We start from the raw sequence: 21,708 nt of genomic DNA on the forward strand, positions 1-21,708 counted from the left end.
GGTTTATACTCAAACATTAATTCCACATGGTATCTTTTAAGGGAAAGAGCTGCTGTGGATGCTTCACAGCTTGGAGAACTGGAAGATATACTTACTGAAGCCAGGAGCTTGAAATCTCTTCTCAAAGAGAAGAAGGAACACCTGAGACGATCTTTGGCTTTGATCACTGACAAACTACAAGGATAGGTTGTGATATGTGATTTTTAATGCATTTAATTTGCTTTACAAGCATCAATGTATAAGACATTGCTAAAACGTTGATTTTACATGTTCATATTATACTTAAGAACTTAATAATTGTACTTTATAAAATTAGAAAAATACTTTAGGTGTTATGCTGAAATAAAGTCATGTGGTGACAATCCTAAAAATAATTTGCAGATACATACAAGCATTTGTTATTTTAATAAATTCTTATTCTTTTAGCAGACACTTTTATTCAAAGTGACTGACAATTTATATAATACAAGTTCAAGTGTGTAAGTCAAGGGAGAAAACAATACAAGTAGAAAATTAAAAAATATGAGCAGGTTAATTCAGAGACTGCATGATCATCTTCCAAAACATTTGGGCTTTTTAAAAGTGTCTTTCAGTGTCTATCTTGGAATGTCCCATGGAATCCATAAGGAATATTGATAGGTACTTGAGCGCGGCCCAATTCTTCAAATGTTTTTGCATCCAGCACCAGAAGGAAGGTGCTCTTGTCCTGGAGGGACAATTACTCATTAGTCCAGAAATATATTTTCTTTCATTTTCGAAAAGCTAACCAGCAATTTTTGATACCACTGAGGAACATGGCGTGTTATACCTGATTAGGGGTGATGACCACAGACAGAATGACACCATCATCCTCTTCTACAGCACCAGGTGAAGAGACAAAAATTGGTTCTGAGGGAAACATGCCTGTATGTTTCCACACCTGTCATAAAATAATTTGAAATATTAGTTCAAATGACTAAAACATTAAAAGTCACTGACAACATTTCTGCACACATAAACCTATTACTCCTAACTAACCTTTATTTGTTTGCCTTGAAGGTCCATTTTAATGAGGGAGTCTCCAACCAGGTGTCTGAAGCCACATCCGTAGAAGTAACGGTAGGGGTGGGAATTGCACATTGAATAGTTGATGTGTGGGAATTCCAGACCTCCATATTCATTGAGATCATCACCATGGAGATCTTCATGTGTGCAAAACACCTGCATTAATACACATGGAAAATCATTTACAATACATGATATTGTAGCAAAAACATTTACATTCCTTTGGATAGCAAGCAGAGAAATTAGAAAAAGAAAGAAAGAAAATAAGTTAACCACATAAACCAACCTTGTTCTCATCTGTCTTGATGGCTGTTGCGGCACTATTTAAGGGCGTGTTGAGATTTTGCCCACAGGGTATGTCACTATCCATGTTCAATGGCAGGACAAAGCGACGGGGAAACACTCTGCACATTGTGTTGTATACCTAACAGCAACAACAAAAAACAAATAGTTATGTTGAAGAACAAGGGCACATTTACACACAGATATAGTGTAGAATTTACTTGTTGAAGTAAAGTTTACCTCATCCAGAGCACTCCCAGACTTTTTAAGATTCTGAATCATGTAGTTGTTAATTGCTTGGCCATCATCAGAACAGCACATGTCCATGACCAGGAAGCCATTTTCTTCATAACAGTTTATCTGATGGAAGGTTGACAGTGGCTTTGCGTAATATTTGACAAGGCTCAGCTGAAACAAAATAAAGTACAGAGTCATTCATTCAGGCTTCACAGGAAGCCAAAGCAGGAGCATTTCAAAATGAGTTAATTAAAAAACAACAACAACAAAAAAACATCATGTAAAATAAAATATGTACATGCTGTGAAATTATTAGCAGTATTTACCTTTCCTGTGTGCTTATTGATTACATGGAAAACTGTGTTTTGTTTGGGGTCCCAATATACACCATCATTAATCCCCTTTCCACGCAGTTTACTTGTCACAATCTTCAAGAGATCCATTTTGATTGGTTGCTCAATGAATACCACATAGTTCTCTGACATGGCTGCAATAACAATGTAAAATTTCAACCAAAATTGATATATAAAGTTAAAAAGTCAAATGTTTATAAAAAGTGTTTTTTAAAACTAGCATACTCAGTAATTGAACTAAAAGTCACGGTAAAGACATTTATAATTTTACAAAAGATTTTTATTTCAAATAAATGCTGTTCTTTTGATCTTTCTAGGGATTAAAGACTTCTGAAAAAAAGTAACTTGATTCCTCAAAAATATGAAGCATCACAACTGTTTTCATCATTGATAAGAAATGTTTCTTGAGCACCAAATCAGCATATTAGAATGATCACTAAAGGATCACACACATAATTATTTGTTTATTAGCAAATATGTTTGTAAATAAAAATTGCCAATAAGAGATTGTTGGCAATGCCAATACCAAAGCTGTGATAGTAGGATGGTTTGGACTTGTCCTCTGAGGGGATTGAGCACACAATTGTAGCTCCTTCCAAGGTATCCTTTGGGTTCACCTTCTCTGACGGCACCTTTATTATATTATAGAAAGCACCTAAGAATAAAATCGAAAAAGAATACCAGTTTAAGCAATACTTATCTTTAGAGACTTCAATAAGTGATTTTTTTTAAGATTTAAATTTCTGACAAACCTTTTGGAGTGTAAGAATTGCCCATGTTGTATGTAGTTCCATCAGGATCCACATGGGGATGAGCTGTGGCCCCATTAACTGCAATGAATTTACTCCAGTCCACCTGATCAAAATGATTTCCACATTTCAGCTTCAGTTTGTTCTCCATACAAACATATTTTATCATTTAAAAAAAATCATAATTAGTATGTACCTTTTCTTTGGTTTCAAGTGTCTGTGGATCAATTTTGTGCATGAAGTTGGTCTCTGTGCTGACATAGTAGTCTCCTTTATACTGAACAAAGCTTACATTTGCATTGTCAGTTGGCTCTATGGGAAGAGAGAGATGACAAGTTGACATACAGAACATATTCAGACCACTTCAATCAGAACCAAAGACATCACACTAACTTGGCAGCTCAAATCGTGAGAGGAAGCGCTGGAAGAAGTTCTTGCATGGGTCTGGCATCGCAACCGTGCCAAATTCAGACACCATAATCCGGTTATGCTCTAAGTTTGCCTTGTAGCAATCACTGTTGAGGAAGCGGCTCATGTATGTCACCTTTCCATCCTCAATGTGGAATTGGTGCATAAGTGCCATGCCATCAAACCAGTGGTTGAAACTGAGGAGAAAACATGGCTCATTTACTTTCCTGATGATTGTAATCTGTTCAATTGTCAAGGAACCCAAAAGATACTCACCTGCTTCTGCCGATCTCAAACTTTCCAGGTCCATTCCTGAGGAAATTGCCTTTGATCCAGGAGGGGATGTTACCTGTAATTGTGGTTTTGATGGGCTCTGGGGTTTCATTTACAGAACACACCAGATTCTCAATGCATGGCAGACCTTGAACATCGGTGAAGTGTTGATCTTTATTCTTTGACCTGCTCTTCCTCCAGCCTGTGGGGAAAAGAAGAATTTCAGATCTGAAGATTTATGCACTATGTACTTCGGATTAGAATGGTTTCTTAACCTACCAGTGCTACTGTTCAGACGTTTCACGGAAGACATGCTGGTCTGCTTGTGATGGCTTGCTGAGTTGAAGATGTTTCAAGAGCTGTCCTTGAGACTCCCTTATCTCCCTCCGCTGCCTGGACTGTCTTATAAAGAGATCCTTTAGGGTCACATGGTGCTTATGCAATACCAAATCACAGACCCCATCAGTTGAAGTTGTGTTTTGCCTAAATCAGCTTACTGTTACCTTGATATGAATGGTGTGTTTGGATGCAGCTCAGGGTTACTATTAGCTAAACCAACTGAATTAACTAATTCATTAAAAGTGCTCAGATTCAACACATTTAAAAAATGAATAAAATACCTAAATTGAACAGCCAGTTACTATAAAGCTAAGTACACAATGTATATATATTTTGAAAATATATTTTAATAGTAATTTCAAACGCAGGTACTTATGCTAAAGAGCTATACACAAAGCTGTGGCATTAATCAAATTTAATGTAATGAACATCCAGTATGAAATCAATTTAGTCGGTCTGGGAAATTCCCAGGTCAGCAGCAAATGATGTAACTATATCCCCAGTAACCTCAAACTGAAGAAAGGAAAATGAATTGACCTTACCATAAAATATATAACTACTGTGAACCACAGACTTTCTTTGAATTTAAGTCTTCAATTCTTCAATATTTTAATATTAAACATAAATATCAAAAAACAAATATTCAAATACTCTGTAGTGCTAACCTAAAATGAATCTTAAATATTTTCAGTCTTCACTTTATTTTGTAAACATTTGTGCAACAGTTTGTAATATGCAAACTGTTGATTAATATTTGTTTTAACAGGCCATGATTACTGAAATAATTGTTCTATGTTCTATACATTGTTACAAGTTATTCAAAGGCATCTCAAGTGCAATTCAGGGATATTACAGAAAGAAATGATGAGGACAAAACATTTTAGCTTATTTTGGCATAGCATTATGTTAGCTCTTGACTTGTGTAAAAAGGAAATTAGGCTACTCCACTTATTAGGCGATAAGAAGCTTTAAGGCAATGTTCAGCATTAATGCAAATGACAACTATCATGTGGGGTAAAAACAAGAAATGTATTAAAACAAAAAGTTAAAAGCAAAGATCCTAAGGTAAATTGCAATTAAATGTTTTAGGTCAGGTCAGCTCTTTTAGATTGTTAGACTGAATAGACTGTGTTGTGATAAATGAAAGTTTTCAAAAATAGTTCATGTCCCATTTTAGATTATCCAAAGATACAGTCCATTAAATTGCATTTTGCATGCTGCGTAAATACATAACTCAAATGAAAAAAAGGTTAGGGAAGTTTAAAGGGAATGGCACAAATCCTGTCAAAAAATGTCTAGGTCACATTTAATCCCAAAAATCAAAGAAAAGGGGGAAAAAAGAACTGAAAATGTGCTTTCTTGACAATGAAGCACATTTCCTCTAGTTAATGTAACGTGAAAATGTGCTTATTTGTTATAAATGCAAAAACTATGTAAGAAATCTTAATAGTCATAAAATAGGCATTTTCTTTATGCAGAACATAACCTTATTTTTCTCTTTTGAGTTTGGTGAAACCCTTTCTTCTAACACACCATATGAATCTTTTTTTTTTTTTTTTTTTTTTTTAATAACCTCTCCACTAATATATATATGAAGTTTTAACTAAAATTAAAATATGGTTATTCTATTATTTTTCATAGATTTTACCAAATAGCTTTAAAAACAGCTGGTCCGGCATGATTTTTATTTTTCTTTCTTTTTTTTCAGACATTGGTAATCGGTGCAGAGTCTGCTTACTAAGCTTGTTGGGATAAGGTCAACTCAAATCAGTGACACTACTAATGTTGTCCAAATGGAACTTTGTAACATGCATCTGACCTCGTTTGACATCAAGCCCTGTGGCTTTTGCAGAAAAACAGTATGTTCTTGAAGCTGAAATGAGTCAATAGACTACTATAACAGTATGAAAAATGTATTGACCTTCAGGACAAAAGCATCATCTATTTAATTCTCTCTGGGAATTTCCAGGGAAGTTAACAAAAATAAAATATTAACCATTCTCCCCATGAGGCAATTGGTGCTATGACTGAATAAATGAGCTCTTTAGGATCATAACAGTGCAGAGAGCTGGCATAAAATATATCTCCCCCTAAGGACACATCCATGGCTATTAAAGACCATGAGGCATGTTAGTGTTGACTGTCTCTTTTACAGGCACGTAGCCCATTGCATGTTAAGATAAGGTTTAGAAAAAAGACCTCACATAGAGACAAGAGACACTTACTATAGAATTTTCCTTTGTATCCGGTATTTGAAACAATATCATATATAACAACGGATTACAACAGTATATCCAACAATCATCCGACACTGATGACATCCGGTGACATACTGTTTTTCCATATTGTGATCATTGTAATGATGACACCTTTCACAATACTTATCAGTGATCATATCAATCAAGAACTTCTTGCACTTTGATTTCATTACAGTTTTATAAAGGCATATTCAATTTAGGGTTATATGTTTTCATGGATGTAGATTAATTACATGCTTTACCTGCAAACCAGATTACATTTTCTTATATATTATAGTTTAAGCAATCTTTGACTCCATCTAGTGTTAATAAATAGCATATTAAAACAAAATTTCTGTTTAACCAGAATACTGATTTGAACTTTATAGCCTAAAGAATAATAATACAAAAAAAATTTATCTAGTTTCAGAGAATGTTTTAGTTTTTAGAACATAATTTATTTTTCTTTTCAGTAGCAATAACTTGCCCACTTGACCACTATCAAAAGCACATTTTATAGAGACCCTTGAAATGATGCTCTTTATACCTGTAAAACTGGATAATTAATTTAGTCTGAATTTTGCCTGTTGCAACATACATTGGAAAACCTCATCCAAAGAAATCAAATAATCTAAATCTGCCTTTAAGTGCAGAATTCACCCAAAGCTTCAATCTGCATAAAAATCTAATCATACAGATTACACAAATCTCCATAGCGCTTTAAACAGACACACTCAATATGGGCAGACTCAATCATGTCCGAGCGGTTTCAGGCATGCACAAGTATGATTACAGGACAAAATCCCTGTTCAAAATATATTCCCAGAATCAGTCAAAAAAAACAACAACTCACTTTTATCATTTAGATTAAGTTTTCATTATCCACACAAGTTCAGTTTACTGTAACCATTAAAGACATCTAAGAAATTTAAAATGAAAGACGTAAATAAATTGCTTTTAATGCACTGCACATCCAATTACAAATTGCCTTTCCCTTTAATAAATGATTCCTCATTTGAGCAGAAATACAGCCATGCAAAGTGTAAAGTTGAAATTCTGTTAATATGACAGTTCTCCAGATGTTGTGGTCATTAATGGAGTACTTGAATATGATGGTAAATATTCAAATACTTGCAATGCATTCAGCTATGCTTTAATGTCAGGGTCCCTACAATAGAAAGATGGGTGTATAACATCAGTTTAACATCTGTGCACCACAATACAACAATGTGCACGTGATCTAAGTTAAAATCACTTCCTGCTTAGCGTTTACACAAGGAGTCATTAAAGAAAGTGAGATTAATTCTGCATATGCCGTAATGACAGAAACAGCATACATCAAGATATTACGTTGTGATGCATCAGACACTGGCTGACAAGAAGACATTATAGAATAAATATGGTCAAAACATGTAAATATTTAAAAACGTGTTTGAACTTTAATATTACCGAGGGAATTTTTCAAGTTCAAATTCAGTGACCAACATTTTATAGCCACAACAATTGGTTGATTTTGCTGCATCATAAACACTGATTTGCCAGACAAAAGTGTAGAAGACATGCAGAGATTTCCATCTTAAGCAAAAGCTGAGCCAGTTCTGATCAAACTGACAGCATTCACAATTAAAAACACCTGCAAATCGACACTATTTTGTCAAAAATTATATATTCATAGAATTTACATATGTCACAACTGTATACAACAAACTGGAACTCTGATGGCAAAAGCCATATCCCTCATCTCAGTCCAATCATTTACTCCACAAGAGGGCCACAGCTTTACAAATCCCCACATCATGGTAGTTGAAGTAGCACAGGCCGGCGAAGGTGACTGTCGACAGAATGAAGAGGCCGGCGTTAGCCATCTTGATTTTAAAGTCTCCATGAACGTAGTCTGTCAAAACCTGGCCAAGACCCCTGGAGAAAACAGTCAGTAATATGAGTGCCTCCTCAAAAAATAAGGATGAGAAAAATATCCATATTACAAAATTAAAACAATGCAAATATTACAAAATGTGACAATAAAAAGTTTACAATTCACTAATTTTTCTAAAGAAACACTGTCTAACAGCAACACCTGCAGTAAAGTTACAGCATCTCTTGTGCCTCCCTTGGAGCTCATAGAGAATGAACAGAGCCTGTAAAGCATGCGGTGGGTTTTGTGGGGGATACTGGAGAATGAATGTGGGAAAGTCACGTGAAAGGAGGCAAAGCTATGATTGGATATCGCTATAATTCCGCATGTCAGTCTGAATCAACAAAGTGATGGTGTCAATAGGAAGACTAATTAAAAAGTAAGTAAACAGCTCACCCAATTAGGTATTACCGCTTTATGTCACGTCAAAATCACAAATGTCTAACCTTAATGTAACTAACAGCTTAGCTAAATCTAGAAGTGTGGCCCTGAGTGCTCATGTCCACAGGGTGGCTAAATCCTTGCATGAAGGGTATTACAGCCACCCATGACTTGGCTTTGCAGACCAAAGTAGACACCTTCATTTTGTGTCAATTTTATGGAATAGTGTAACGCTCAGTTAAATCTGACCTGTCACAGTTAATGTGAAACTTCATATGGAATTACACCAGGCAGTACTAAATATTAACAACTGACTGACAACATTTACAGATAATTGACCTAGATTTTTTTCCCAACAGTTTCCATTTTTAGAAAAAATTAAATAAAAAAGACAAAAGAAATGAACATATGAACAAAGGAAACATATTGTAATATACTGTATTGTCAAACACTAATAATAAAACAAACTGTGTTACCAGTGACCATGTAGAGTAAGTGCAGCTGCTAAAGAGTAGTCAACAGCAGGGCCGGGGAAATAATACGCCATGGGTGCCATGCCCAGAAGAACTATGCTCAGGATCCGCTCTCCTGTCCAGTGCAAGGAAGCAGCTTTGGACCCAGAGCCCGCTATTTAAAAAATAAAATAAAATAAAATAAAAAATAAAAACAGTAACACATCAACAACTGCTTCTTCATGGGAGAGCATCTTCATCAACACATATTCACTCTCTCAGCAGTCTCAGGCCATCACATTTATTAACAGTTATTGCATGCATTTAATCATCATGTACCTCAACAGATAGAAAGAAAACGCTAAATATGACATTGTGATTGTTTGAGTTTTTTTTTTTTGTTTAGTCTATAGCTCTGAATTACCAATGTTTTCATTCATTCTCAACCATTCTGTCTTTACCAGTGATCATCTTATTTGCCATTTCTTCAGAAAAAACCTGACAGAAGATCAACAATATCCTCATTCAGCCTTTACCTTCTGTTGCCTATTATGCTCTACACACCTATTAATAATAATTTACTTGACTAATGAAACAATCATGACATATATATATATATATATATATATATATATACACACACACACACTTTAAAATGTTAAAACTTATATTCCGACAGTAAAAAGGCTATTGTCCAGTCTGACATAAACAATATATTACAGGCTAATAAAATAGAAAGAAAAGACAAATAACATCAGTTTTGATTTATAATGCTACAAGAGCAAACATATACGATATAAATCACTAACTGTAGTTGGAAGGAGTAGCATGTATCTTTGCTGATATCAAGTATGGACAATCATGATCCTTCTTCTGTATGGCCAAAGGTCTGATGAGGGAGGAAGTGCGAAATAACAGAGCTGTGGAAAGAGATAATAAAAAAATACAAGAAAACATACCTAATTTAAAAGGAAAAATGTATTCAGAATTAAAAATTAAGCCATATATGTACCAATTTAATGTTCATCTGTAACGAAGGAAGTCACTGATGTTCTACAATGATTCAATATGACAATACAAAAATTTACCACATAAATGGATAAATTATGAGAATATGACTTTTATTTACAGCCATGACAGCATGTGTAACTAATAAATATAGATAAATACAGGGACATGACAAATATTCTGCAAGTGAGTGGTCATATCTCCTTTATATATATACACTACACAGACATGTCATCTAATAATCTCAGTCTTACTGTATTCGTTATTACGAACTACTTTACCTAAATATGAAGTTCAATTTAGAAAAGAGAGACCAAGCAGGGTTAAGTTAGCATGCTGCTAGCCATAAAGTACGAATACGCGTGCTACGATAAAACGTCAATGAAGAATGACTAATTTTATATTAGACATTGAAGCTAAACTATTGTGGTACAGGCTTAGGTGACGAGAAAAAACACGTGAAAAACACAAACTTACGGCTGACACCTCTGTGACAAACAGAACTCAACCTGACAAGAGCAGCCATGATTCTCTCAGCCAATCCAAGGTCACTGGAATCACCCGGATATACTAACGCTGCTAGTGACCCACGTGATGAAATTAACCCTTTCATGCATGAGCTACATAGACTGAATGCATGTAAAATATAAAAATGCAATTTAATTAAAAATACTTAGATATATCATTTTAAGTATAGGCCTATATATATAATAATCACACACACGTTACGTTTGCATGTTTTATGGGAACATTCCATATACATTATAATTTTTATACTGTATATATTCTCTCTCCTAACACTAAATCCACCCCTAAACCTACATATCACAGAAAACGTTCTGCAATTTTAGATTTTCAAAAAAAACAAAAAACATTTACTGTAATTTATAAGCTGTTTCATATAATAATCAAATGTAATCATATAAATCAAATCAAACCCTCATGGGGACCAAAAAAAAATTCCCCACAAGGTCAAAGATTTCGGATATTGCCATATTTAAAATAATACTATAAAAAAGAAATTTAAAAAAGTATTTTCAAAATAATTTTTAAACAAAAATAAGAATTTTTAGATGAATTAGAATTATGTCAAAACAAAATCATGTAAACAACTTACACTGTTTTCTGTACAGCAAATCAAAAAGAGACAAAATACTTTTTTACAAATTCAGTATTTTATTAATCTATATAACACATTTTAACATTTATTAATATATACACAACTTGTAAATTTATAACAAAGGGTGCCTAAATACTATTCCAACTGTTTTATATATTAATATACTCTTAATAATCATACAAATAGAATACCAGAATATTAAATAAAGAAATAACAATTCAGTAATCATAAATAATCATTTAAAATAATCATTTAAAAATATTCTGAAATTTGCATTGCTACATGTTGTCAGTTACAACATATGTCGACAGCGATATAATTCAGAATAATGATTAATGTTACATTGTATTGTGTCATGATTCTCGCATAAGTGCTTAAATGATCACTATATATTTACATAAAATGTCATTAAAAAATCTAATGCCTACAAATTGCCATTAACTGACATTTTACATATTGGTTATTGGCAGTGGAAGTAACAAAGTGTGACAGATGAGAGATATCTATCATTTCAAGTCATATTTTGAACTCTCTAAAAGTGTCAAAACCTGGTAAAGCAGAGAACAAGAGGGTTCCAACTGGTACCATCATGTTTTGTTTCCTACTTTACATTGTTATTTATTTTATCTGCTGCTCGTAGAGCAGATTTCATGGCAGTCTCAATCCAGCCATGAGGTCTGGCCGTGTGCTCTCCTGCAAAGTGAATCCTCCCCTCATTCTGGACTATAGACACATTATAGTCTCTCATCTGAAATGGAGTGAAGATAGCAAAGGCACCATGGCTGTAAGGATCTATTCCCCACTTTTTCACAACACCCCCGGTGTAGAACTGGCGGATGTGTTCTCCATGAATCTTCACCAGGTCATTCAAGACCAGAGCCTTCAAATCCTCGTCATTTAAAGTCTGTAGGAGTGAAGCATCATCAGAGGAGGTGTAAGAAGCTAACACAGCCCCGCCTGATATCCCGGGGAAGTCATGACTAGGGTAGTGGATGAACCGTGATGGCAGATCTGTGATGCTTTTCCCACCTTTGATGTGGTCATCATTCTCCCAGAACCTTTTGCTGAAACTTAGCACTACTTTTGTGGAGCTGGAATAGTGCACCGACCGTAGTGCTTCCATCTTTTCAGCAGACAGAGGAGGGTCGAAGTCAATGAGGAGAGTTGCTTTGGCTGTGGCCGTCACCAAGACATAATCGGCAGTAATGTTGGTCATGGTGCCGTGGTTACGCGAGTCTTCGTATGAAACTGTCACGTTGTCCTTCGTTTGGCTGATGGCCTGGACTTTTGAGCGCGTAAGGAGTGTAGCATTTAGCACAGAGTAGAATGCGTCTGTGAATGTTTCAAAGCCACCTTTAAATTCAAAGTACCTGAAAAAGAGCGTTAATGTAGATCATTTAAATATGTTTCACATCTTTTAATATTTTAACTGATATACAGTTCAAAAGTTTATTCAGCAAAGATGCATTAAAGGAACACTCCACTTTTTTTTTGAAAAAAATGGGTGCAGCAGACGCAATGATATTACGCAGCGGCTGTGACCCACTGCTTGCACAGGGAGTGTGTCTTGCAACCATGGAGATATTTGTGAGAGACGCTGTGCAATATCAGTGCGCCTGCCGTACCTACCCATGGTACAGCAGCAAAGTTCCTTTATTATTACGCCAGAATGAGAGTATAGTTCCTAGCCATATCGGCCCATAAAATCGCAACTTTGCATTTTCCGTCAGTCTTAGTACACGATGTAACTACAGAAGAGTCAAGTTTTAAAAAGGAAAAATATCGAAACTTTTTGGTCATTTTTGAGAAAAAATTTTTCAAAAAAAGTGGAGTGTTCCTTTAAGTTTCATAAAAAGTGACAGTAAATACATTTAAAATGTTATAAAACATTTCTATTTCTCATGAATGCTATTTCATACTGTTGCTACTTTATTTTGATGGTTCCCTTTTAGACATTCTGTTGACTATAAGTAACGTTGCACCTACATGTCAACTAAGGATACATTTACACAACAACGATATGCTTAAAACGAAGAAGTTTTTCCTTTGAATTTTTCGCGTACAGACGACACCATCGTCAAAATGATCCCCATTCATGCGAATCCGTAAAAATGACTTAAAACGCTGTATTCTTCCAGCAGACCATTAGATGGCGATGAAACACTATAGACTGAACATGTAATATGCATATGCATGACGTCATCGTTTTCGCAGATTCGCGTTTTTGTTGTTTACACCTATGGTTTACACAGAGACCATTTCAGGCACCCGAAACGCCGTTGTTGTGTTTACACAACACCGTTTTCAAGTATAAAAAGAAAACTTTTTATGCATTTTAGCCATTCATTTTCACGACAACGGTGTTTTGGTGCCCTGAAAATGCAAAATTTTGAAAATGGGTTTCAAAGTGCAAGTTTTTGAAAACAGTCTCCGTGTAAACAGCAAAAACGTAAACCTGTGAAAACAATGACGTCATGCATATGGGCATTATATGTTCAGTCTATAGTGTTTCATCGCCATCTAATGGCCTGCCAGCAGAATACAGCGTTTTTAGTAATTTTCACAGATTCGTATGAATGGGGATCGTTTTGACAATGGTGTCATCTGTACGCGAAAAATTCAAAGGAAAAACTTCCCCGTTTTAAGCATGCCGTTGTTGTGTAAACATACCCTGAATGAACAGCCAAAACCGTTAAAAATAGTTGAAAACAGTGTCGTGTAAATGGCCCCTTTGAAATCTGTTTTCAAAAGTTTGCGTTTTCAGGCCACCAAAATGCTGTTGTCATGTAAACGAACAGCCAAAATGCATAAAAGGTTTTTCGATTTAGTTGAAAACGGTGTTGTGTAAACAGCCCCAACTAATGTTACAGTATTAGTAAACTGTCTGCTTAATATCTGCTAACACTTTATTGTGATACCCCCCAACAGACTATAAGAAACTTTGCAATGTCAACTTATTCTACTAACCTTAACCCTACCTGTAAGTGTCTACTAATACTCTAATGAGAGTTGGTAAACATGTTGGTGCAATGTTACAGTCAAGAGAATGTCTAAAGGGGACCATCAAAATAAAATGTAACCTATTTTTGATCAAATAAGCAATAGTGTGGGGTAACCGTAATATCTTACGTTCCATTGTCGGTTATATCAGACTGGATGTAGAGCATTTCAGTGAGTGCTGTGTAGAAAAAACTGTTCTCATTCAGGATATCACCAATCATCCGCAAAGCTCCTCTGCTCAAATTTCCCACGTTCACTAAATACTCCTGTTGCCAATCAGATTTAGAGACATTCCGCCATTATTGCTCATATCTGGACTTTAAAGAATTTCAAAGTGAATTGTAAATGCAAATTACAGATATGTTACCTTAACTGAGTATGAATCATATTTGTACAACGTTTTCTCACAGCCCATTTTTTTCAGATCATCTATTAACTAATAAAGAAGAAAAAAGTAAATTAAAAAAGAAACAAGAAAAGCAAAATAGGGTAAAAGTGTCAGTGTTTGTAACAACAGAACGTACTCTGGACAGATAAATGTGTTTTTGAATAAACAGAATGTTTTTTTCACTCACCTTGCCCAATGCCATGTTGAACAGTTCGCTAGCACTTTTCCCCCTTTCCCAGTCATATACTGGGTAGTTCAGAACATCTGGGTTCTGTCTCACAGTGTAGGTTTTATAACGAAATCCGTTTATAAGATAGTAAGTGTTTTCGTCATCCTGTGAAAATGGTCCAAACTTCAGGCCCAGGCTTTTTGTTGCGAAATTCAAGAGAATCCTTAAAAGTAAAATGATATCAGTAAAGCAGGTTAATCAAGTTGTGGCCTGCAGTTCCTCCTTCTGACCACCATTGTCACTTGAGCATCAGTTTTTGATTACCTCAGTTTCAATCTCTGCACTTTTATCTTTAAATCTTAAATATAGTATTTATCTTTAAATACTTTGTGGCTGTGATATAGTTTCACACTAATTATTGTACTGTCTACCCTAATGCCACATGAAAAATGATGATGTGACTCTCAGAGATTAAAAATAACTTAACTTACTTGTGGAAACTTGGAATCCTCATGGCTCCGAGTTCTGCATACCAGCCCTCTTTTTTGTCTCTATATGTTTGAACTCTTCCACCTATACGGCCACTTGCCTCAATAATTGTCACCTATAAAAGCAGAGAAAAAAGATTATGCATAAGCAATAGACAAACAGAAAATACCGGAATAGAATTAAAAGTCTATAAAATATTTAACATATAATAACTTATATTAAATTTAAATTAAAAGTGATTCTACAATGCAAATGTTTTTGAATAAAGTGAAACCGTTTAGTGCTTCAGAGAAATCGTGTGCATTGCAAAAGATTTTCTGCTTCACCAGCAACCTATGAAATCTTGACTTCGTCAGCATTGTGTGAGCTTGGAAATGCCAGGCCATGAGATTGGAATCATCATCTTTGAACTAACAGAAAGTTACTATGTTTGCTCACATCATCAATCACATGTGGAAGTGGTTAGGACGATGATCGAGACCAGAATTAGGGATGTCACATACAGAAAGGGTTAAGGCCGGCAATATTTAAAGATAATAAAGGAATTTAAAGGAAATAAATCACATTGATCTGCTTTAACATATCCAAATATTTCTTATTATCACTAATTATCAACTGACAGAAAGACAATATTTGCTCCACACTGATTGTTTCCTTTTTGTTGCCCATAGTGTTACTAGACCTTATGTCCTGCATCCTCCAGAAACTTAGCCGCAGTGAGTCCAGCAGCACCTGCTCCAACAATGATCACATGTTGAGGGGTCTTTGTCGGAGAGAGACCTTGTTCTGTTATCTTCTGAAGGTAATCGTAATCAGGGTCTTGTAAGCATTTGAAAAGAGCATCATCCGTAGTTCCAACAGCGTGGTAGGCGGAAACCAAGATCAGTGCCACCACTGCAGATACTGCAGAAAACAGAGGTTTGAGGGAATTTTCTCAAAAGTTTTGAGTAAATTTAATTCATTAGAGTTTATTCTTCTGTTTGCTGCTAGGCTGCAAGGTAACATAATTTGTCCAAAATTATTTTTGGATAGTCAGAAAACAGAACAGCAGCAGATGCTTCAAAAGTTCTGTCTGCTAATTCTAAACTAATGATAAAAATATCCAGTAGTTCTGTTTTCAATTTCCAGCAAAACGTTCCTATTTTTCCATTTACTCAATACAGGAAGATTTATCCACATGAAGTTGGTTTCGGTTTACTTTCTTATGAATGAGAAAGACATATGACACCCCTTATGACAATTAACCAGGTTTTACTACAAATAAAACCAACAAAAAAACATTAATATTAAACCATGGTAAACAAATTAGCCTATGGTTTTACTACACTAACCATAGTTTAACTATGGTATTTGTAGTAGGCCTAAAACTATGGTTATACAAATGATAATCAATCCATCAAAAAAAAAAAAAAAAATAAAATAAAAATACTACTACACATTTACTATTTAAAAAAAAAAAAAAAAAAAAACATTTCGTAAGGGACCTGTTTCACCTAATTTCTTTCATTTGCCTGAACATTTATACGTCCACAACTGATTCAGACAAAGCATTTTAACAAATCAAAGGACATGTCCCTCACAGCACTTACACAGGGTAAAGTTTTTAAACATTTTGAACTGAGAGCGCCAGAATCCGGAGAGCCTCGCGCACTTTCCCTTGCGTAAAGTGGAAACTGAAACCTATGGAAGAACAGAAACAGTAGGATAAGAATTCTGGGAAAAAAAAAAATTATAATCTGTGGAGCATAATAAACTGTTTCGTTAAACTAATATATCACTATAACAGTACATACTGATTCAACAAGTTATTCAAGCTAAAATCAAAATAATACTCGCACAGTGCACTTATTGACTTGCCTACTCACCTTCATAATGGAAAAAAAATGGTTCAAAGTGGTTCAATGCTCTACTTAATCGCTATATAGAGTGTGATTGCTAAAGTTTAATTGACTGAAGAGACGGAGAAGACGGATAAAGTGTAGGCTATTCCAGCTATAGCCTAAATGTGTCTAATGTCTCTCTCAGGATAATGAATCATGTGTGGGCTCTTCTATTCTGCAAGAAATATTTTCCCACACAGACTCAAGATTCAACCACACTGAACAAATTAGATTAGTGAGCTTTAGTATTCATTAACATACCTAATTTTCGCCAGAATCAATCATTTCTAACCACTCATTTATGCAGTGGCTGTCAGTGCAAGCATTCACTTTTGTTCTGTCAAATTTAGCTTGTATCTGCCTCTTTACAAATTTTCAAAATCGTATCTACTGTATAGGCATATAGATAATTCAGCACTTACCAAAGATCCAGTCACTCACTCTGACCGGTCTGCACAGATGGCCTGGGTTTTATAGGCTACACCAGAAAACGAAAGAATACATATGGTGATGCATTAAGCCACAAACTTTCCGAGGTTGTCACTCATGATTGATGTAGGCTAAGAAAAAAAACCCGCATCTTTGTCTTCTCCATCACAGGCCTTTTTAATGTGAAGAATGGACGTTTTTTCTGCTCCTAGTCACAGTATAGGCTATTTAATATTTTTAACCTAATTTCTCTGTTTCTTGCATATAAGATCATAAAGGCTAGTCATGGTCTACGTGATGTCTATCCAAATTCTCCTCTTCCCTCATATCACGGGCGCCTATGTGAACATGTCAAGTCTAGTCTGCATCGTGGGTGAGATGCTTTTGACCGGCACGTCTTGCAAAATGTTTCACATAAAAACCTGTTTCATTTTTCTTAACTCTGCAGAATAGCCAGGGTGGCAATCATAGGTAGAGGTAGGGCTCTCAAGTCTCACGCATTCACCGTGAGACACACGCATTTCAACCAGTTCACACGCTCACACGCCACACCTTGTATTTATCACGCTGAGAATTAAGGGATAACTCGTCCATATATAATTAATGGACGAGGCTATTTTACACCGGTTTATTTAATTGCGCATGCGTGGCTCGCGAATGGCTGTATACTCTGCGCACGTTCACCAGCGCGCTCCAAAAGTGTGATAAGATTTGCACCACATAAATTAGAAAGACCTCCTTTACTAGAATTTATCAAGTTCTATTGCATTTAAATTGACTAACTTGTAGAATTCATAATAGATTAATTGTTAAGGGAATAGATTTTTTCTCTAAAGATTAATATTACAACTGTGGCATGTTGTGGCTAGTTTCTATCTGTATAGGCTGCTATTACCTGTAATAATATATCCTTATTGTAACAAATGCTATAAATATATTACAAGACAATTACAAGAACTATACTTTTTCATAAGGCCAAGTAGGCTACAAGTAAAATTTAAGATAAGTGCTTTAAAGTCTGAACCTTCTTGATTTATTGACTAAACAAGTGGTTTTCCCCATGTGTAAAATGTGTTCTGCTAATAATGACAGATATTAGGAAAACATAGCAGATGACAGGAAATTAACATTTTCAATAACAGTTTAAGTAATGTTCTTAAAGTAAAATTCTGTCAAACTGATAAGATTTTAGATGCTTAAATAATATAAAATACATGGTTATGTTATTAACCAACTTTGCACGTGGATGAAACCACAAAAGACCATTTTATAAAAATAAACAATCAAACAAACAAGCGCACAAATAAACCTCATGAGAGAGCATGTCCCTGCTAAACCCTCTAGTATTCAAACCAAAACTATAGGCAGAGACGGTGGAAGACAGTATAAGGGAGACAGGTGGGGAGAAAGTAGAAGAGACCGAGGAGACAGTGGACAAGACAGTGAAGAAGAAAGCATGAAGTGGAGCAGCCACCAGGTGTACTTTTAAAAGTGGTCAACCAAATGGCCATTCACCATAGGTACCACCAGTTCCTACTACTGGTGTTTAGTTTGAAGACAGGAGAACTCGTGTCCATCAAGGTGTGACAGATTTTAACAGGCATTTAAAACATAAAGGACATCAGGCCAAAGAACAGACACTTCGGTCAACAAGCAGCATAATTTCTACAAACCCGATTCCAAAAAAGTTGGGACACTGTACAAATTGTGAATAAAAAAAGGAATGCAATAATTTACAAATCTCATAAACTTATATTTTATTCACAATAGAATATAGATAACATATCAAATGTTGAAAGTGAGACATTTTGAAATGTCATGCCAAATATTGGCTCATTTTGGATTTCATGAGAGCTACACATTCCAAAAAAGTTGGGACAGGTAGCAATAAGAGACTGGAAAAGTTAAATGTACATATGAGGAACAGCTGGAGGACCAATCTGTAACTTATTAGGTCAATTGGCAACATGATTGGGTATAAAAAGAGCCTCTCAGAGTGGCAGTGTCTCTCAGAAGTCAAGATAGGCAGAGGATCACCAATTCCCCCAATGTTGCGGCGAAAAATAGCGGAGCAATATCAGAAAGGAGTTTCTCAGAGAAAAATTGCAAAGAGTTTGAAGTTATCATCATCTACAGTGCATAATATCATCCAAAGATTCTGAGAATCTGGAACAATCTTTGTGTGTAAGGGTCAAGGCCGGAAAACCATACTGGATGCCTGTGATCTTCGGGCCCTTAGACGGCACTGCATCACATACAGGAATGCTACTGTAATGGAAATCACAACATGGGCCCAGGAATACTTGTCGGTGAACACAATCCACAGTGCCATTCACCGTTGCCGGCTAAAACTCTATAGGTCAAAAAAGAAGCCATATCTAAACACGATCCAGAAGCGCGGGCGTTTTCTCTGGGCCAAGGCTCATTTAAAATGGACTGTGGCAAAGTGGAAAACTGTTCTGTGGTCAGACGAATCAAAATTTGAAATTCTTTTTGGAAAACTGGGACGCCAAGTCATCCAGACTAAAGAGGACAAGGACAACCCAAGTTGTTATCAGCGCTCCGTTCAGAAGCCTGCATCTCTGATGGTATGGGGTTGCATGAGTGCATGTGGCATGGGCAGCTTACACATCTGGAAAAGCACCATCAATGCTGAAAGGTATATCCAAGTTCTAGAACAACATATGCTCCCATCCAGATGTCATCTCTTTCAGGGAAGACCTTGCATTTTCCAACATGACAATGCCAGACCACATACTGCATCAATTACAGCATCATGGCTGCGTAGAAGAACTTGAGCAACTTGTCTCCTCAGTCCCCAGACGTTTGCAGACTGTTATAAAAAGAGGGGATGCCACACAGTGGTAAACATGGCCTTGTCCCAACTTTTTTTAGATGTGTTGATGCCATGAAATTTAAAATCAACTTATTTTTCGCTTAAAATGATACATTTTCTCAGTTTAAACATTTGATATGTCATCTATGTTGTATTTTGAATAAAATATTGAAATTTGAAACTTCCACATCATTGCATTCTGTTTTTATTCACAATTTGTACAGTGTCCCAACTTTTTTGGAAATGGGTTTGTATTTGTGCTGGTCAGTTATGAACAATAGCTGCTGCAAATACACTATATTGTCAAAAGTATTGGGACACCCCTCCAAATTATTGAATTCAGGTGTTCCAATCACTTCTATTGCCACAAGTGTATAAAATCAAGCACCTAAGCATGCAGACTGCTTCTACAAACATGGTTCACTCTCAGGAGCTCAGTGAATTCAAGCATGGTACCGTGATAGGACCTCGATAATGGTACATTAAACCAAACTATTATTTTCAACAAATTGTCAACATCTAAACCACTGGCAATTCTCAATAACTTCTGTAGATATATGTCAGAAATAAAATCAATTTAGTAATATGTGAAGCTGGTAATGCTGTTTGTGGAGATGTTTAATCAGATCTTGAGAGATTTAATGTCTGTTATCTTTAGTTGATTTCATCTAAGGCTGTGGCTGAAGTCATAGTTCTTTTTGTTCCTCTGTCCTTCAGTGATTCTGCTCTTTATCACCTAATTATCTCATTAACTCCAGCATGTTTCTGTGTTACATTTAACAGCCTGTAGTGTGCACACTGAGCAGTGTTCATTTCATCTGGGCTAACCCATGTGGGGCCTCCATGGAAACTGTGGATAAAACTGTCTGGGCCCCAGTTAGACAGCCCAGGTGACACCCTAGGTGTGTGGAGAGGTGTTTGTGTAACCTGTATTGTTTTCATAAAGCATTTCACATAACGTATATCTACCATCTATATGCACGCTAGGCATAGAACGCTATCATGTTTTTCTGTGTGTTTTTTTTTTTTTTTTTTTTTTTTTTTTTTACAGTTAGTTACAACTTGTATGCACTCTGCCTGAGAAATTATTTTTATTTTATCATCAGCAAGAAGATCCACAAGAAGATCCACATCTGCTGGATTTCAGCAATCATATTCTATTTCATTGAGCAATCAATAAACACCCTGGCACTGAATGTGCTTTCGTGGTCTTATAACCTTTTCTCATGAACGGATTTCATTTAGCAGACACTTACTAAGCATAAGTGTGACAACCACATATCCTGTGTTTGCACCATCCCACAGATAAACATATCCTGTTTGCATCTGTCTATACATTGAAAAAATGCAAAGTATCTTTATAAGCTAGCATGACATCATGTCATATAATGTTATGATGCAGGTATTTATTGGTTTTAATAAAAGTTTTTATTGAATGATATATTTCTCCTTGATTGCAGAGTCATTTACAGATGACTTCTCATCTTTTTGATTTTCTGCACATGCTTCATAAAATAATCTTTCAAATCTTTTAATTTATTCCCTTATTATTCAGATTGTCTTAATGTTTGCTGATTCTTGGATTAGTGTGAAAATAAGTTCATTAAAATAATAGATTTTTGCCGATTACCTTATTATCAGACAAAACTAGTGGTGTTTAATTAGAAAGTGATGTAAAGCCTAACCATTAAAATTCTCTTGACCCTTTAGATGCATGTT

At 35.5% G+C, this 21,708-nt stretch overlaps 3 protein-coding genes across 3 annotated transcripts; all 3 read right to left on the bottom strand.

Annotated features, from left to right (window-relative positions):
* Positions 1-306: 306 nt before the first annotated feature.
* On the bottom strand, positions 307-4,279 carry bco2b (beta-carotene oxygenase 2b). The gene is made up of 12 exons (XM_048160964.1): positions 3,626-4,279; positions 3,350-3,548; positions 3,059-3,270; positions 2,862-2,977; positions 2,669-2,771; positions 2,443-2,571; positions 1,890-2,050; positions 1,567-1,734; positions 1,331-1,468; positions 1,018-1,200; positions 809-919; positions 307-706 (listed from the first exon to the last, which is right to left on the bottom strand). Exons 1-12 carry the CDS (start codon positions 3,657-3,659, stop codon positions 590-592), a joined length of 1,671 nt encoding a protein of 556 aa, XP_048016921.1. The 5' UTR covers positions 3,660-4,279; the 3' UTR covers positions 307-589.
* Positions 4,280-6,849: 2,570 nt separating this feature from the next.
* On the bottom strand, positions 6,850-10,307 carry sdhdb (succinate dehydrogenase complex, subunit D, integral membrane protein b). The gene is made up of 4 exons (XM_048160965.1): positions 10,156-10,307; positions 9,480-9,590; positions 8,695-8,845; positions 6,850-7,839 (listed from the first exon to the last, which is right to left on the bottom strand). The coding sequence occupies exons 1-4, from the start codon at positions 10,289-10,291 to the stop codon at positions 7,674-7,676; spliced, it is 564 nt and encodes a 187-aa protein (XP_048016922.1). The 5' UTR covers positions 10,292-10,307; the 3' UTR covers positions 6,850-7,673.
* Positions 10,308-10,869: 562 nt separating this feature from the next.
* Positions 10,870-17,851, bottom strand: il4i1 (interleukin 4 induced 1). The gene is made up of 8 exons (XM_048161999.1): positions 17,147-17,851; positions 16,434-16,524; positions 15,527-15,747; positions 14,847-14,959; positions 14,374-14,578; positions 14,166-14,234; positions 13,928-14,064; positions 10,870-12,168 (listed from the first exon to the last, which is right to left on the bottom strand). The coding sequence occupies exons 2-8, from the start codon at positions 16,453-16,455 to the stop codon at positions 11,400-11,402; spliced, it is 1,536 nt and encodes a 511-aa protein (XP_048017956.1). The 5' UTR covers positions 16,456-16,524; positions 17,147-17,851; the 3' UTR covers positions 10,870-11,399.
* Positions 17,852-21,708: the final 3,857 nt, after the last annotated feature.

The sequence above is a fragment of the Megalobrama amblycephala genome, linkage group LG16 (assembly GCF_018812025.1).
Source record: "Megalobrama amblycephala isolate DHTTF-2021 linkage group LG16, ASM1881202v1, whole genome shotgun sequence".
Lineage (NCBI taxonomy): Eukaryota > Metazoa > Chordata > Actinopteri > Cypriniformes > Xenocyprididae > Megalobrama > Megalobrama amblycephala.

Bases quoted from the DNA above. Each gene is read 5' to 3' on its own strand.
- sdhdb (XM_048160965.1), bottom strand. From the start codon at position 10,291: ATGAAAGGGTTAATTTCATCACGTGGGTCACTAGCAGCGTTAGTATAT. The intron at 9,591-10,155 runs GTAAGTTTGTGT...CTCTTTCCACAG, and splicing joins TTGTCACAGAGGTGTCAGCC to CTCTGTTATTTCGCACTTCC. The intron at 8,846-9,479 runs GTTAGTGATTTA...TTTTTTAAATAG, and splicing joins TGCTACTCCTTCCAACTACA to CGGGCTCTGGGTCCAAAGCT.
- il4i1 (XM_048161999.1), bottom strand. From the start codon at position 16,455: ATGTTTAAAAACTTTACCCTGT. The intron at 14,960-15,526 runs GTCTAGTAACAC...CTGCTTTTATAG, and splicing joins TGGAGGATGCAGGACATAAG to GTGACAATTATTGAGGCAAG. The intron at 12,169-13,927 runs GTAAGATATTAC...GCTCTTTTTCAG, and splicing joins GATATAACCGACAATGGAAC to GTACTTTGAATTTAAAGGTG.
- bco2b (XM_048160964.1), bottom strand. From the start codon at position 3,659: ATGTCTTCCGTGAAACGTCTGAACAGTAGCACTG. The intron at 920-1,017 runs GTTAGTTAGGAG...ATTTTATGACAG, and splicing joins TTCAAGGCAAACAAATAAAG to GTGTGGAAACATACAGGCAT. The intron at 707-808 runs GTATAACACGCC...TTGTCCCTCCAG, and splicing joins TGGTCATCACCCCTAATCAG to GACAAGAGCACCTTCCTTCT.